The sequence below is a fragment of the Siphateles boraxobius genome, unplaced genomic scaffold, assembly GCF_051911475.1.
Source record: "Siphateles boraxobius isolate OS27281-9 unplaced genomic scaffold, OSU_SipBor_1 25, whole genome shotgun sequence".
NCBI classification, from domain to species: domain Eukaryota; kingdom Metazoa; phylum Chordata; class Actinopteri; order Cypriniformes; family Leuciscidae; genus Siphateles; species Siphateles boraxobius.
The window spans coordinates 31,215,799-31,230,760 of record NW_027508866.1 but is presented as its reverse complement, the minus strand read 5'-3'; the positions used below and the strand labels follow the sequence as shown (position 1 = coordinate 31,230,760).

At 36.9% G+C, this 14,962-nt stretch overlaps 2 protein-coding genes across 5 annotated transcripts in view; both read left to right on the top strand.

The window, feature by feature from the left end:
• Window positions 1-2,663, top strand: part of cabp1b (calcium binding protein 1b) — a 43,151-nt gene extending 40,488 nt beyond the window's left edge. For 3 of the 4 annotated variants that reach the window (XM_077243486.1, XM_077243487.1, XM_077243488.1), the window contains one exon: window positions 1,447-2,663. In XM_077243486.1, the coding sequence (XP_077099601.1) occupies window positions 1,447-1,472 (26 nt within the window). In that variant the 3' untranslated portion in view covers window positions 1,473-2,663. The remainder of the gene's footprint in view (window positions 1-1,446) is intronic. The other variant, XR_013207163.1, reaches the window with a different exon arrangement.
• A 1,292-nt stretch (window positions 2,664-3,955) lies between these two features.
• On the top strand, window positions 3,956-14,421 carry gpat4 (glycerol-3-phosphate acyltransferase 4). The gene is made up of 13 exons (XM_077243485.1): window positions 3,956-4,130; window positions 5,365-5,923; window positions 9,116-9,185; window positions 9,291-9,573; window positions 10,023-10,097; window positions 12,095-12,184; window positions 12,334-12,427; window positions 12,560-12,675; window positions 12,759-12,814; window positions 12,896-12,981; window positions 13,067-13,195; window positions 13,569-13,648; window positions 13,768-14,421. The coding sequence occupies exons 2-13, from the start codon at window positions 5,756-5,758 to the stop codon at window positions 13,874-13,876; spliced, it is 1,356 nt and encodes a 451-aa protein (XP_077099600.1). The 5' UTR covers window positions 3,956-4,130; window positions 5,365-5,755; the 3' UTR covers window positions 13,877-14,421.
• Window positions 14,422-14,962: the final 541 nt, after the last annotated feature.

Below are 14,962 nucleotides of genomic sequence, written 5' to 3'. Positions count from 1 at the left end.
TTGAAGAGAAGAAGGATAATTACTGGCCCAAACAATGTTACAGTAAGAGATGTAAGGATATAATAGACTATAATAAAGACTATGACTTATGTTTCGCATTATTGTTACCATTATTGATGTCTTCTTTTGATTTGGAATTATATGTTTGTTCTCTTTTTGTTTTCAAAGTTATTAAAGTAGCAATCAACCTAAAGTAGCAAACAATAAACAGATTTTTCCTTGTGCTTTTAGAATACAAAATACAAAGATACTCTTACATTCACAGCCCAAACTTCTGTCTAACCTGACCATGGTTCATTCAGAGGGAAGATTGAAGAAACCTTGACTGAAATAAGTGGACTTCCGGGAAAAATGCAAGGCAAAAAATATAGAATATGAAAAGAAGGACTGAGAGAAATGATCCCTATTTTTGGATGTATTATTATTTCTATTGGTGCCTGTTGCTGTGAGCCGCTGTGTCACACAGTTTAGCTGCTAGTGAATCTCATCATGGTGAAGGCGGTAAAGTGACAGTAGTAGAGCTGTCAACCAGATTATCTCTTAACCACAGGATTATTTCACCTCTCAGATTAACCACGCGCAAAAAGAGCATTAAAACGGGAACGACAAAAATAGCTAGCGCTGTTACTCCTGTTAATGTCTGGAGGTGTGACAGCTCAACGTCCTCTTGCTGTATTTTGAGCTCAGGCTAAATTTGACTCATCCGAGGTCAATAGTACATTTAATTTTTTTTCAAAGGAAATTTGTAAAGCAAGAATTTATAGAGCAGTGGTTCCCAAATGATGGGTTACGACTCAAAAGTGGGTCACAGACAGCAAGCGAAAACAATGTCAAATGTAAAAATAACACAAGGCAACTGATAATAATAATAATAATAATAAAAAATAATAATGCACAGTTTGGACAAAATAAATAGACATATCAAGTTTAAAGGGGGAGAAAAAATTTTGTTGTTGACAAAACCTTTGTGGGGGTTACAATTAGCAAATTAAACATGAACTTTAAAATAAATAAAAACGAATTATATTTTCTATTTTAATACACTCTAAAAAATGCTGGGTTATTTTAACCCAATTTTGGGTAAAATATGGACTCAAACACTGGGTTAAAAATGTAATAAAAAAATGTAACCCAATGGCTCGGTTTGTCCATATTAGACCCAAATTTGGGTTAAAACAACCCAGCATTTTTTAGAGTGTATATTTATGGATATGTGTGTGTGTGTGTGTGTGTGTGTGTGTGTGTGTGTGTGTGTGTGTGTGTGTGTGTGTGTGTGTGTGTGTGTGTGTGCGCGCGCGCGCGTGTGTGTGCGCGTGCGCGTGTGTGTGTGTGTGTGTGTGTGTGTGTGTGTGTGTGTGTGTGTGTGTGTACACAGTAAATAGAACTTGTTGTTAATTGAGTATTTCAGTGTTAAAATAAACCAATTTCTGGTCTTTCTTCTTTCAGAATTTGTGCGAATGATGTCTCGCTAGAGGAAAGGTGGACAAACCACATTAAAAACTGGATCTCCTGTGCTCTGACATAGGGAGATGAGGATAGAGGAGATGAAGGGGAGAGGACAGATTACGAGGAAATGGGAGCAGCCTCACAAGAGGAACTTCTGGAATATGACCTCTGACCTCAAAACACAAACGAAAGAACTGCACTATAACCCTCCATAACAGTTTTTATGAAGCACAGAAGCCAACAGTGGCAATGAGAGGATGCCTCACTAATACTGTGATCTCTGATATATATTTGTGAAACGGGATTTTAACCCCATAAAAAGCCTGCAAGTTGTCTGATGCAAAAAACGCCCCAAAAGCAACCTTTCAAAAAAAGCGAGTGATCAAATTGCTGAGTTAATAAGCATCAAAATATCCAGTATACTTTCATTTACTGGCATCTCACACCTACTTTGTGACAGTAGGGTGCAATAACATTGCTGTTTCATATTTAAGCTATTTATTAATATTTGTAAAGTATATAGAGATGAGTGTTTATAGTTTCCCTTTAAAAGACTCTGGCTGTTTTACAGTAGCCTATGATATATTAGATTATCAAAGAGATTTTATTTTATATATCAATGTACTGAGAAATCTTTGCTATTAATTGTTTGCTATTTATTGTACAATACATTGGACCTATGCACTACTGTATGTGTGGACATATTTTTGAAAAAGTTGAGAAAGATTTGCCATAAAGAAAACATTAAACTGCCCTTTTTTGCACATTGTCTTGCATGAATGCTAGTGCTGATGCAATTATGAGTCAACACAGCAGAGTAGCCTACTGTCAGCATAATTTGTGTAGTTTTGTCCTGTATTTAAATGTTGTGGGTTTAGTTAACAGTCAGATGAGCGTCTTTGATCTTAATTCACTCTTTGAGAATGAGTGTGTGTGTGTGTGTGTGTGTGTGTGTGTGTGTGTGTGTGTGTGTGTGTGTGTGTGTGTGTGTGTGTGTGTGTGTGTGTGTGTGTGTGTGTGTGTGTGTGTGTGTGTGTGTGTGTGTGTGTGTGTGTGTGAGAGAGAGAGAGAGAGAGAGAGAGAGAGAGAGAGAGAGAGGATTGGATTTCTTGTATTTTATTTGTGTGATTTCAAGTTTGTCTTAATTGAGTTATTCTATGCATGCCAAAACAACTTTTTGTAGAGTGTAGATTTCATTAAAGAGTTGTGCAATCAAAGAGTTCGTTTTACCTTGTATTCTTCAAACACCAAGACCAAACAGTGAAAATAATAAAGAAATTGAATTACTGACCCACATTTAATGTCGCAAACAGACACATTTTAAATCAATGGATAATTCATATGTAGCCTACTCAGTGCAATACATTTTTTTTGGTAATAATATATTTGATTTCAAATGCACTCAACTAGTTTATGTTAAATGCATGATGCATAAAGTTCCAGCTCCAGCATCTGGCCAGAGATGGTTCTGCATGATGGTATCGCCAACATTTAATTTATGAATGTCAATTTCACATTCACAATGCTCTCTGTAATGGGAATGACACAAACCATTTTTAGAAGGCCAGACTGCAACATAAGAAGCACTGAATTTACTATGTAAGGAATATTTTACTGTATAAACATTTGAAATTAATTGGAACTGGTCGACTTAAAAAAAAAAACTCTTAAACAAAGTTTTCACACTTTTACTAAATCTACAAACAGTGGGGTATTCATGAACCTTTCCACCGCATTTTTTCCATAACATCACATGCACTCTAATAACATTCTGTGGTGAAACTTTTAAACATTTTTATATGAGAATAGCCAACTTATTTGTTTAAGGCTATTCAAATTTAGCTTTTTTTATGCATTGTAGCCTAAACAAGCATCACAGCCTTTGACAAATTAAAGCTAGATCGAAGTGACGCACAGATATGTTTACCTTTTTGATTTTTATTTCTTGTCTTTATCACAGACGTCTCATTTCATTTCAGGAATGCTTTTAACTGACACTTGTCCCTAAGGCAGTAACCAAGTGCGTAATGTTTACTGGGGAAAAATTGTTAGTTTTGGTGGAAATTACATCATTAATAGAACAGTTTATTTCATAAAAAAAATCTAGATACATACACACGTATCTAAATAAATATATATGATCGTTTTTCAATAGTTTTTGATGGATTAATGGATTGGATTTTCAGAGTTTGGACGGTCTGGGCAAGAGTAAATCAATCAAATCTACATAAAACGTATTTTAAAAGTTTCAAATTAAAGGTATGGTAAGTTTACAAGACATTTTTAGTGTGCTTTTGTATAGCTTACAACATGGAAAGTGGACTTAGTTTAAAAGTATAAATCTTTGTAACAAAATATTATTAATAATGCAGACGCCGCTGGTCTAGAATCAGCTATTCCCGCAACTATTTTTTCCCGAAACACGTGCGCACCATAGACTGTAAAAGAACAACTGCTCGGAGATCAGTGGTAGGAGGAGCAAACATCCTCAGGCAATGACGAAGCAGCCGAGCCCACCGGAAGCGGAAGTAGTGGATGCTGCTGATCGAGCAACGCTCCGCTACTGATGCTCTTAAACTTGTTGCATAATAACAACAACAGCAGCGTCTCACGTTGCTAAAATGTTAAATTAGTATTTTATTGAGATGACAAATCAGCATTTAAACGCCATCTTCAGGGAACAGGTCAGTATAAACAGCGGGTTTCATACATTTAAAGACGTTTGGGAGTTTAATTACGTGATTAAAGCTGTTGATAAGCGCTTTAGCATCCAGTCATTTATATCTGCATACAAACAATTTTTCATACAACTGCAGTTTTAACCCATTTATTGTTCATTTAAGATATACTTAACATTTATTTCAGATGTTAAGATGAAGATTGTGCTTTAGGTTTTATAATATAGATATTTTGCTTTTAGAGTGCTGTTGAATTGTCCGTTGCAATACGTTAAATATTCATTATAGTCGTTTAATAGTGTTCATCAATAACGTTACATTTCATTACTCGGAATCTGATTCTGCTTTAGATGATTAATTATAAATGGGTAAAATCCATGTATCATTTTATTTATTAAATAATGCCAAAATATTTGATGTGGACAGTTGTGTATGGAAGCATATGGGTAGCAATATTCATGTAAAATGACAATACATTTCTGTATTTAAATGTACATTTTCCATTACATTTGTGCAACGTTGGTGCAAAATGAAAATGAAAAATCAATTATATAATTTACATTTTCCATTTCATACACAGGTTTTAATGTGTAACTTGAATACATATTTTAACGCTTTATAAGTTGCTAAATTAAGATTAAAATGTATTACAGAAATTATTAGATTTGTTTCAGATGTTCAATCAAAAACTGTAGCAAAATGATCATTTAAATGTTATTTTTCTTAATTGCATTTACACTTACAGTTAAGACACTTGCGATTGCATTTACATTAAATGTCCCTCAATGAATGTAGCAAAATTCAATGTGCAAATTAATGAATTCCGAGCCGATCACGTCCCCACCCCACCCTGTCAATAACTGTCAATAAAAAAAAAAAATATATATATATATATATTCAATTTACTTATTAAAACTAGTGTATGAAATGGCAAATGTAAATTATATAATTTAATTATAATTTTCCATTTGCACCAAACGTTGCACAAATGTAATGGAAAATGCAAATTTAAATACAGAAATGCATTGCCATTTTACATATTGCATTGTCATTTTCCATATTAAATTTAAATTGAATATTGCTACCCATATGCTTTTATTATATGGCATAGCATATGCATATTGGTACCCAAAATTTCCCTCCTTTTTTCCCTAGATATGTCAGGAACAAAATATTTGATGTGGACAGTTGATTATGAGCTAATGAACCCTTCAAAAACATTTTTTTCCCTTTTTTCTAGATGTGTCAGAAATGGCAATGGACGGTGATGTGAGACAATTTCAAATAGGTCATTGATGAAAAAATAGACTCCAAGAGACTGTGAAAGGAACAAAGATTGAACATTTATGCACAACATTTATGCACAAATAAATGCACATTTATTTATATTTCCAACACTCCTGTCATTCGGGGTTTTCTTAACCCTGATGTGTCCCGCAGACATGTCTGTAGCATCGTAAGGTGTTAATTTGATGGATATGGATGTAAAATGATAATTTTCCCCTACATGCCCATGAAGGCTGTGTTTCAGCGTAGGCTTCAGAAATTGAGGCACTATAGAGGAATCCATCAGTCTGAGTTTAGGTAATCTCGTCACTTTAAAATCGTTCCTTCCCTGCGTCTTGATCAAGATGGAGTCCTACCTCTTCCCCTTCGACAGCCTGATCTGTATGCTTCTGGGCATTTCCTTCACGTTGTGTTTCACCCTTCTGCTGGTGTTCATCATTGTACCCGCAATCCTCGGCGTGTCTTTCGGGATCCGCAGACTGTATATGAAGTCACTGATCAAGCTTTTTGAGGTGAGTGAGGCCATTTACAATGATTATCTCATGATTCATTTACTGAACAAGAATATCAGAGGAGCTGTGGAAAGTTAAACCAGGTGAGATGGTCTGTTTGTGGTGTAAACGTCTCGTAAGTTGGAAGGCCATTCAGGGAGTCTTTTGCTCTGTGTTTTACTACTTAGTTCAGTAGTCAGCACTCTCTCCCTTCATTAAAGATGCCAGAGGCTAAAAATAGAACACACATTCACGTTTGACTGAATTAGTAAGTCTGGAGGGTCTTGCTGTGATTTGACTTTGCCTAAGACTTTAACCTGTGCTGTCACACATTCTTCCATTTATTGTTAATTTATTGTTAATAAATTGAATCTGGCAGTTTGCATTGTTTTTTGAAAATGTGTGAACTTCACCCCGGAAAGTAACCGACTACTCGTTTTAGAAAGTGAGGGGTTTTTTTTCTACATGAGAGACAGAATTTGTTTTGATTCAGATCTTCAGCATGTTGCTCTTTGCTTGAATTTATGTGAAAATATAAGCCTAAAAATTGTGAATCCCACATTAATGGCGCAGGTATATTACCATTCAAAAGATTGGGGTCAGGATGATTTTTTTTTCTTTTTAAAATAAATAAATACTTTTATGAAGCAAGAATGCATTAAATTGTCCATTTTTTTCAGACAATAAATTTATTCATCAATTGAGCATAATAAGAAATGTTAAATAATAAGGATTATTAGATCATGTGACACTGAATACTGGACTAATGGCTTCTGAAATTTCAGCTTCATCATAGGAATAAATTATTAAATATATTAAAATAGAATAAATGCAGCCTTGGTGAGTATAAGAGATTTTCACAAATATTAAAAAGACTTAAAACTTTTGACAATAGTAACTCGTGTTGAGAATTTTTGATTCACAGGTAGGTTCTGATGCTTTTGCATCAATATGCATTCATTTATGAATTCATTTAAATAATTCTGTTAACACTTTATTTTAAGGTGACATAGTTACACAATACTACATGTACTTACTTAATTACATGTAACCCTAAACCAAACCGTAAGTACATGTAATTAATTAATATTACTCAGCACTTATTTGAGTTATTACAATGTAACTATGTCACCTTAATATAAAGTATAACTAATTCTTAATTGTAATACTGCATCATTTAGTAGGTCACCTGTGTATGTGCACACAGATTGAATTCACATACTGTTCATAGTATGCATACCGCATCCTGTAGAAACAGTTAGTATGTTAGTATACTGTTATAGAAATAACCTAAGTCCTATTGCATGTTTCCATTCAGAAATGGAGAAACAATGGCATGTCCTTGATGCTTGGGTTTCTCTTTTTGGAACTGAGTTACAGCAAGTATCAAAGATATCCCATAGTTTGGATAACATGAAGCAAATCATTAGGTTTAATGCAAAATATTTGCTCCCCTACACTGTAATTTGAAATATTGAGATGCATCAAGAATCACATTCTTGATTCTATCAATTAAAATCAAATCATGCGGTGCCTAAATATTCCTCATTGTTGCAACAATTTGTTTGCTTATTGCGTGTCAGTAGGAGCTGTGTGTGACCTTTCCTATTTGCTACGGTTCCTCTCTCTCTCATCCATCTGGACTGATGTAGTCACTCGTTCAGACCGTCTCCAGACTCCCTAAGAAGCTCCAGATGGCTGTTTTTCTGTGACTAACTTCCACTTACTCTTTTGTCCGGTGACCCTAAACAGGAGAGCAAAATTTAGTCTGACAAGCAGCTTGACTGTTCACTCTTTCCCCATCCCAACCTTCGCTTCCACAACTCCCTGAGTCACAGCATCATCAGTGACCACGAGAGAGTCACTGTTTACTTTCACACAGCGAAAGGACATCTTTCCACACTCGGTGCTCAGCTGCTGTCCTTGCTTGACTAATCCACTTTAATGATCCCTTAGGGGAAATTCAGATGCAGCAACATCAAATGTTGAGCGCACACATGTACATGCATGTGCAGGTATACATAAACAAGGCAAAATATGGCAGATTTTTACAGGGATTATATAAGTTTAATCAAATTTAAGGTAACAGAAAGTAAAGACTAAAGGCTGATTCACACAGGATGTGTTTTTGCTGTTAAAAATGTGAGACTCAGGTCAGTGGAATGAATAAAACAATGGAAAAGTAGCGCAGTGGAAGGGAAAAACACGTTCTGTGTGAACGGCTCCAAAGAACTTCATTTAACACATTCAGTATATACATTTTACTAGTTTTGGCAGAGTAATCTGTTTCTTACCGTTCTTTAAACTGATTATTTTTGTATCAACAAAATACAATATCGATCAATTTCAAATTCGTATATATTTCGATACGAGTACATAAACCAACTCCAATACAAGTTTGTTTAACTTAGTAAGGAATATAAGATGCATGATTTATTTTTGAGATTGTATTAGCTTCTGAGTGAACATACAATATAAATGTTTATTTGTCAGGTCTTATAAAATATGTTAAATTTGATTTTAAAAACTATGCACTATGTAGATACCCTCTATTTAGTTATTTTAGCCTGTTCATTTCAATCTGAACTGATTCTTTTAAGTCAAGTGCTCTGGTTTCAAATAGGTTTTATAGATTCCAATATGAGGTTGGTAGATGCTTTGTGAATAATTTTGACTGAATCATCATAAAGAACTGCTTCCACAAAACGATTTATTCTTTTTAAAAAAGCTAGTTGAACTGTCAGTGGATGGTGTGTATGGGCTCATATGAGGTTTTCAGGGGCTTTGGCTGAACTCCAGGTCTCCACAAGGACACATGGATCAGCCGTTGTGTTCTCCTCCCCGGTGGCTGTTTCTCTGTGGAATTGGTGCCCCAAAGGCTGTTTATCGCTTGAATGTTGTTTGTTTCCCTATCCTCATGACAGCTGAGTTCTTTTGGGGACGCAGACCAGCCCACCATTGGGGATACAAAACAAATGTAACAAAAGGAAGATTAAGTGATCCAATTAAGACTCATGTCATCTAATTCCATAATGAAACGCATGTCCATAACAAGATGAAGTGGTCAAATAAAATGTTTTTTTCAACTTTAATTTGGACAAATTAGTAACTTTGTTACTGCGATACTACAATGGACACAGCAGGATGCTGTTCTGAACCATTACAGTGTGCAGTTTATTTAATTTGTCTGAATAATTCTCATTATTCTTTCAGTGGGCGACCTTAAGAATGGAGCGAGGAGCCAGAGAGAAGAATCAGCATCTCTACAAACCCTATAGCAATGGTGAAACACTAAAAAGATCATTCACATGAGTTCCCACCAACGTCATATTGTCGACATTGTCGTAACCCTGCCCCCCCCCCCCCACCCCCACCCCACCCCACACAGGGATTATTGCTAAAGAACCAGCGTCCCTCGAACAGGAGATCCAGGAAATGAGACGTGGCGGTGCAGAGCCTGAGTTTGACATGTCTGACATCTTCAATTTCTGCCGTCGAGGTGTGGAGAGCATCGTCGATGACGAGGTGACCAAGCGCTTCACAGCGGAAGAGCTGGAGTCCTGGAACCTGCTGACCCGCAGCAACTACAACTTCCACCACATCAGCACCAGGCTCACGGCGCTCTGGGGGGTGGGCGTACTCATCCGATATGGGTTTCTACTGCCACTCAGGTGAGAGGGAGATCGATGGATACTGCATGAATGCTTTGTGGATGAACTGGCTCTGAAAAGATTTAGTGTTTTGGTTCCTGCTTCCAGAAATATTAGCAAACTGATGGAGCCTAAGTGAGAAATAGTCGAAGTTCTGTGTGGCCGGATTCCAAACCTTAAAACCGATGGGACTTTAAGATTCACTGGTTTTAAACTGTCAGCTCTTTTAAGGCATCAGCAGTTTTAAGGGCTTACGGTGCCCAATGCTAAGTGATCAAGGATAAACGGACACCTCGTATTTTTATTCAAAAGAACTATGCCCAAAAATGTGCAAATCACCTGAGGCTGTTTGTAATCTCCACTAGCCCAGGACAATTACTCTGATGCAGACATAATGTTTGTGCAGTGATTATGTTAAGCTGTGTCCTTCTTAGAGCTTGCTTTTAACATTTGCCGTATTGCTCTTACAGGGTCACGCTTGCTTTTACTGGTGTCGGTCTTCTTGTGGTTCTGTCGTCAATCGTTGGCCTGTGTCCGAATGGAAGGTATGTCTCGGTACACTTCTGAAGGTCTGAGGCTGTTGAGTTGGGTTTAAATACTTGGTCACAACATCTAATCATTAGCCGCGTTTCCACTGTCGGGCCAGTGCGAGCCAGGGCTTTAAACGGGCCGTGCCTGGCTAAAACCCCCGGGCCTGTAGCACCAAGCCCAAAACACACTGCGTCTCCACTGTCGGGCCAGAAGCTCCACAGCGCTTCACTAAAACATGCCCGTAACACGCCTTTCTGGAACACTAACCCATCATTTCACCAACAAATGGAAGTTTTATAATAAAAAAAAAAGGAAGTTTTATCAGAAAACTAATCAGAAAGAAATCACTGGAAACTAGCGTGATCGTAAAACGAACATGATGAAAGCAACTGTTTGCTGGCATTTTTTTGTTTACTTGAATATTTAAAACCCAAGAATTGATGTTTTACCACAGGTTTACAGTAAAAAGTGATACATTGATCATGAATTAATTTGTCAAAATTGCACATTAGTCACAGAAATAAAGTGGTTTACCGTTAGGTCTATTTCAAAAAGAAAGAGGACCGATTTACTTATTCAGTCGTCTGTTTCTGTTTATTTGGTAGTTACACAACATATTTACATCACATTTAGAAATAATGATAATTTCTACAAATATACCACCAAAAATAGGACCTGAGGAGCTTTAGCACTCTCTCTCAGTAGGCTAAAGAACTGTTTATATATAACTTTATATTTTCAGCCAGAGTCTGTCAGCCTTTATGATTTGTCTGATTTCCTTAAGCGTTCATATTTACCGTGTTTACTATGGTTGGCTAATGGTTAGCGTAGTATAGTATATAGTCTTTTGCATCGCGTATAAATATTTCTACCTTATACGGTGATCAGAGTCCACATCGGGTCACAAACACAAGGCATTCAAACATGAAAGTGACTTTTGAGGTAAATTATTTTAAGTAAACTTAAAAGTCTTTAAAGGGTAACTAAACACTAAAACAACTTTTTTTAGTTAATGATCTGTAAGAATGGAGCTACATAAATGCTGCTCATTGATTCTAGTAAATTTTTTGACATTTGGGTTTAAAGTGTTTTAATTCTACAATATATGGTGTAAAAACGTCTGATTACTGCCCTCTTCAGGTTGAATGGTGGCTACTGTAGTTGAATTTTCCTATTGGTGGTTGCGGTGGTTCGTGACGCAGGGGTTGTTGGTGACGTAGGCAGGTTCCATACAAAGAGATGCATCTCAGGTGCACGCCCCCCTCTGCTGGGCTCTGCCCACTTTTCCAGCATTTTTCAAATATTGCCAGTGGCTGTAGTCAGGCTCTGACCAGGGGTTTAGTTACCCTTTAATGCTGATGTTAGCCGTCTCCAGACTCAGGTAATCTCTGCCCCTGTTCATGACCACTCCTCTAGCCCGAGTTGGCCCGCTTTGGACCAAGGTATTCGGCGGGCCAGAAAACCCTGGCTGTTGGCCCCGAGGAAGCCCCGATGAGGCCTGATCAAGCCCTTGAAGTGACAATGGAAACGCGTCTGGCCCTGGCACGCACTAGCACACCCGCTTTTGGCCCGACAGTTGAAACACGGCTACTGTATTTGTTTAGACTACATGTAAGGGAAAATTTACAGTTGCTAAATAAATCCCAACAGTGTTATCAGGATACGGGCAAGGGTTTATTTTGTGATGACGACTGGCCGACTGTATATAATTCTAAATATTGCACAGCTACTTACTAAAATCTTCTGGCCCACAAAATCAAATCTTCTTTCAAAAACATATAAAAATCTTTCCGTCCCCAAACATTTGAATGGTAGTGTAAAATCAATCAAAATTCAATCAAGAGCTGTAGAATAATAATTTAACATATTAGAAAGTGTTTGACCTTAGTAATAAGATATAAACGCATGCATATATTGGCTAGTTGACGAAACATTCTCAAAGACCCATTAAATCTCTTGTTCCAATGTAAAAGTGGCTTGTTTACAATGTTTTCTGTGCTCTAATGTGCAGAATGAAGAATTATCTCAGCGACAAGGTTCATTTAATGTGTTACCGGATCTGTGTAAGAGCCCTCACGGCCATCATTACCTATCATGACAGGTATTGACACACAAACACTTCCATATTCCAGTATTAAACATTATTAGAGTTGTCATGTTGCTTGGTGACTACAGCTACACATCTGAATGCCTGTTGCATTGTTTTATTTTCCATATTTCTTACTATCCACTTACTTTTTTTCCTTCAAGTGAGAATAAACCCAAAAACGGAGGAATCTGTGTGGCCAATCACACCTCGCCTATCGACGTCATCATCCTGGCCAGTGACGGATGCTATGCTATGGTAGTGTGATGTTTGTGTTTATGATTTTGGTTTAGTATTGATATTTAATGTAATATGAGTCCTACGGTTCTACTCGCACCACTCTGAGCTGGCCTCCATTACACTAGCAATTAATAATTGTGTGTGCATCAGGTGGGTCAGGTCCATGGTGGTCTGATGGGGGTCATTCAGAGGGCAATGGTGAAGGCCTGTCCTCACATCTGGTTTGAGAGGTCTGAAGTGAAGGACCGACACCTAGTGGCCAAGCGGTAACATTGCATTTACTCACATGCATTTTCTTACATTTACAATTTGAGCATTTCAAACAAATAGTTTGTATTTATTTTTTTAGGTTAAGTGACCACGTTGCAGATAAAAGCAAACTCCCAATCCTTATTTTTCCAGAGGGTGAGTGTTAAAACTCCTGTTTATAAATAACCATTTCATAGTGAAGAATGTGTGTAATAACTTTTTTTTCTTTTTCTGAAGGAACTTGTATAAACAACACTTCAGTCATGATGTTCAAGAAGGGAAGCTTTGAGATCGGCTGCACAGTTTATCCTGTGGCCATAAAGGTAAGAACAACCTCCTTTTTTATGTAAAACATTGTCTTCATTGTTATGAAGTGTCTTTAAATTCCTCTGGGTGCTGTTTTGGCAGTATGATCCTCGCTTTGGTGATGCGTTCTGGAATAGCAGCAAATTTGGGATGGTGAACTATCTGCTGCACATGATGAGCAGTTGGGCCATCGTGTGTAGCGTCTGGTACCTTCCACCAATGAGCCGAATGGTGAGTGGTGAAGCTTCAAAAGAGATGGAAAAACTACCGTTCAAAAGTTTGTTTTAAAGAAATTAATAATTTTATTCAGCAAGATTAATTCAATCGATCAAAAGTGACAGTAAAGACATTTATATTAATACATAATATATTATTATAGACTAAAATAGAAAATAGTTGTTTTGGATTGTTATAATATTTCACAATATTAATATGTGTACTGTATTTATGATCTAATAACTCAAAAACATTAAGAAGTCTTTCAGACCCCAAACTTTTGAATGGTATTGTATTTTTATTTTCTCCAAACTTTTTGCATCTTGGAGCTTTTTGCTCACCCCTTCCTTATATTTAGGTGAGTTTTAAATTCGTCTTATTTTTACAGGAAGGGGAGGATGCTGTGCAGTTTGCCAATAGGGTTAAAGCAGCCATCGCTAGAAAGGGAGGACTGGCAGACTTGTTATGGTTGGTTCCTCTTTAAAAAGTGTCAAACACAAATGTAATATGAGTTGGGACTTAAAGAACACACATTGACATTTTGAAATGAATGAAGCTTAAACCTTTTGTGCTTTGCATGCTCACAGGGATGGTGGACTGAAACGAGGGAAAGTCAAAGAAGTTTTCAAAGAGGAGCAGCAGAAACTTTACAGCAAGGTTTTAGTGGGCAGCAGCGAAGACCGCAGTCGCTCTTGAAGAGATGACTTCACACGTGCTGCTCGGCCCTAAAACGGGCCCCTTCCTGAACCTGCTGGGACACAACTGCAGAAGTGAAGCGATGAAGTCGTTCGTGAGCTGTGTTGCCAGACCCTCGGCTCACTGCTGCGCCTGGAGCTTCTGCGTTGTTGCACTTATTGCCTCTGTTCCTCTGAATTGCTTTCAATTCCTGTGCTGACTATGATTTCCATTTGGACTGAGAGTTACACTTGGCATACTTGAGTGAATTTTCTTATATATATATATTTATTTATTCCTTTACAGTCTGTTACAGTTTTGAATTTTTGTGCTCTGTTACTGTAATGCATGATGTCCCAGGAGAAGAAAGAGTAGAAGAGTTTGAAGTGATTTATTTAAGATTGTGTAAAAAAGCAAAGGGATGATGTGCTTAGAACTGTGATGTTGGTAGAACATCCATGAAGAACAATGTCTGTTAAGTGTTTAGCTGCTGCGATCATCTCCTCATGGCAGCCTCTCTAGTGTGCTGTTTGTACTTTTTTTTTAATACAGTAGTTTTTTTTTTACATTGTCTTCGTTTACTTTTTCATTTATACATTCAAACAGTATTGAAAGTTTAATGTCTAACCATTCTGAAAGGACGGATTTTTTTGGGGGGGGGTTTCAAAGGAGGCCATAAGTTTTTAATTTAAATCAAGACCAAAAGGATCTGATTTTCACCTTGTACAAAGTCAACATCTCTTAAGAATTTTCAAAACTAAACACTAACTATCTTTGTGATATATTCATAAAGTGTAGGGCTGTTTAATGAAAAATGAAAATCTTTTTAGTTAGAATGGCCTTGTACTTTTTTGCGTTTTTATCATCAAAATACATTCTGTGAACTGGCTGTAACGCAGGTCTATACAGAAAAACTCTTAAGAAACCAGTTCTGTGTGTTAAATATAGGCTTCTTGTCAGCTTAATTATTAGCATTATCAGCAGATGTCGAAATTTGCACAGTAGTGGCCTCCCATGGATCAAAAACCAACCATTTATTCCTATAGCCTATTAATAACAAGTGGTAAACAGAATGGGATCTATAGCCTAGTTATACTATGAACAAAC

Coding starts and splice junctions, on each gene's coding strand:
- gpat4 (XM_077243485.1), top strand. CDS start 5,756: ATGGAGTCCTACCTCTTCCCCTTCGACAGCCTGATCTGTATGCTTCTG. Junction 12,982..13,066: donor TTTATCCTGTGGCCATAAAG/GTAAGAACAACC, acceptor CTGTTTTGGCAG/TATGATCCTCGCTTTGGTGA. Junction 13,649..13,767: donor GGACTGGCAGACTTGTTATG/GTTGGTTCCTCT, acceptor GCATGCTCACAG/GGATGGTGGACTGAAACGAG.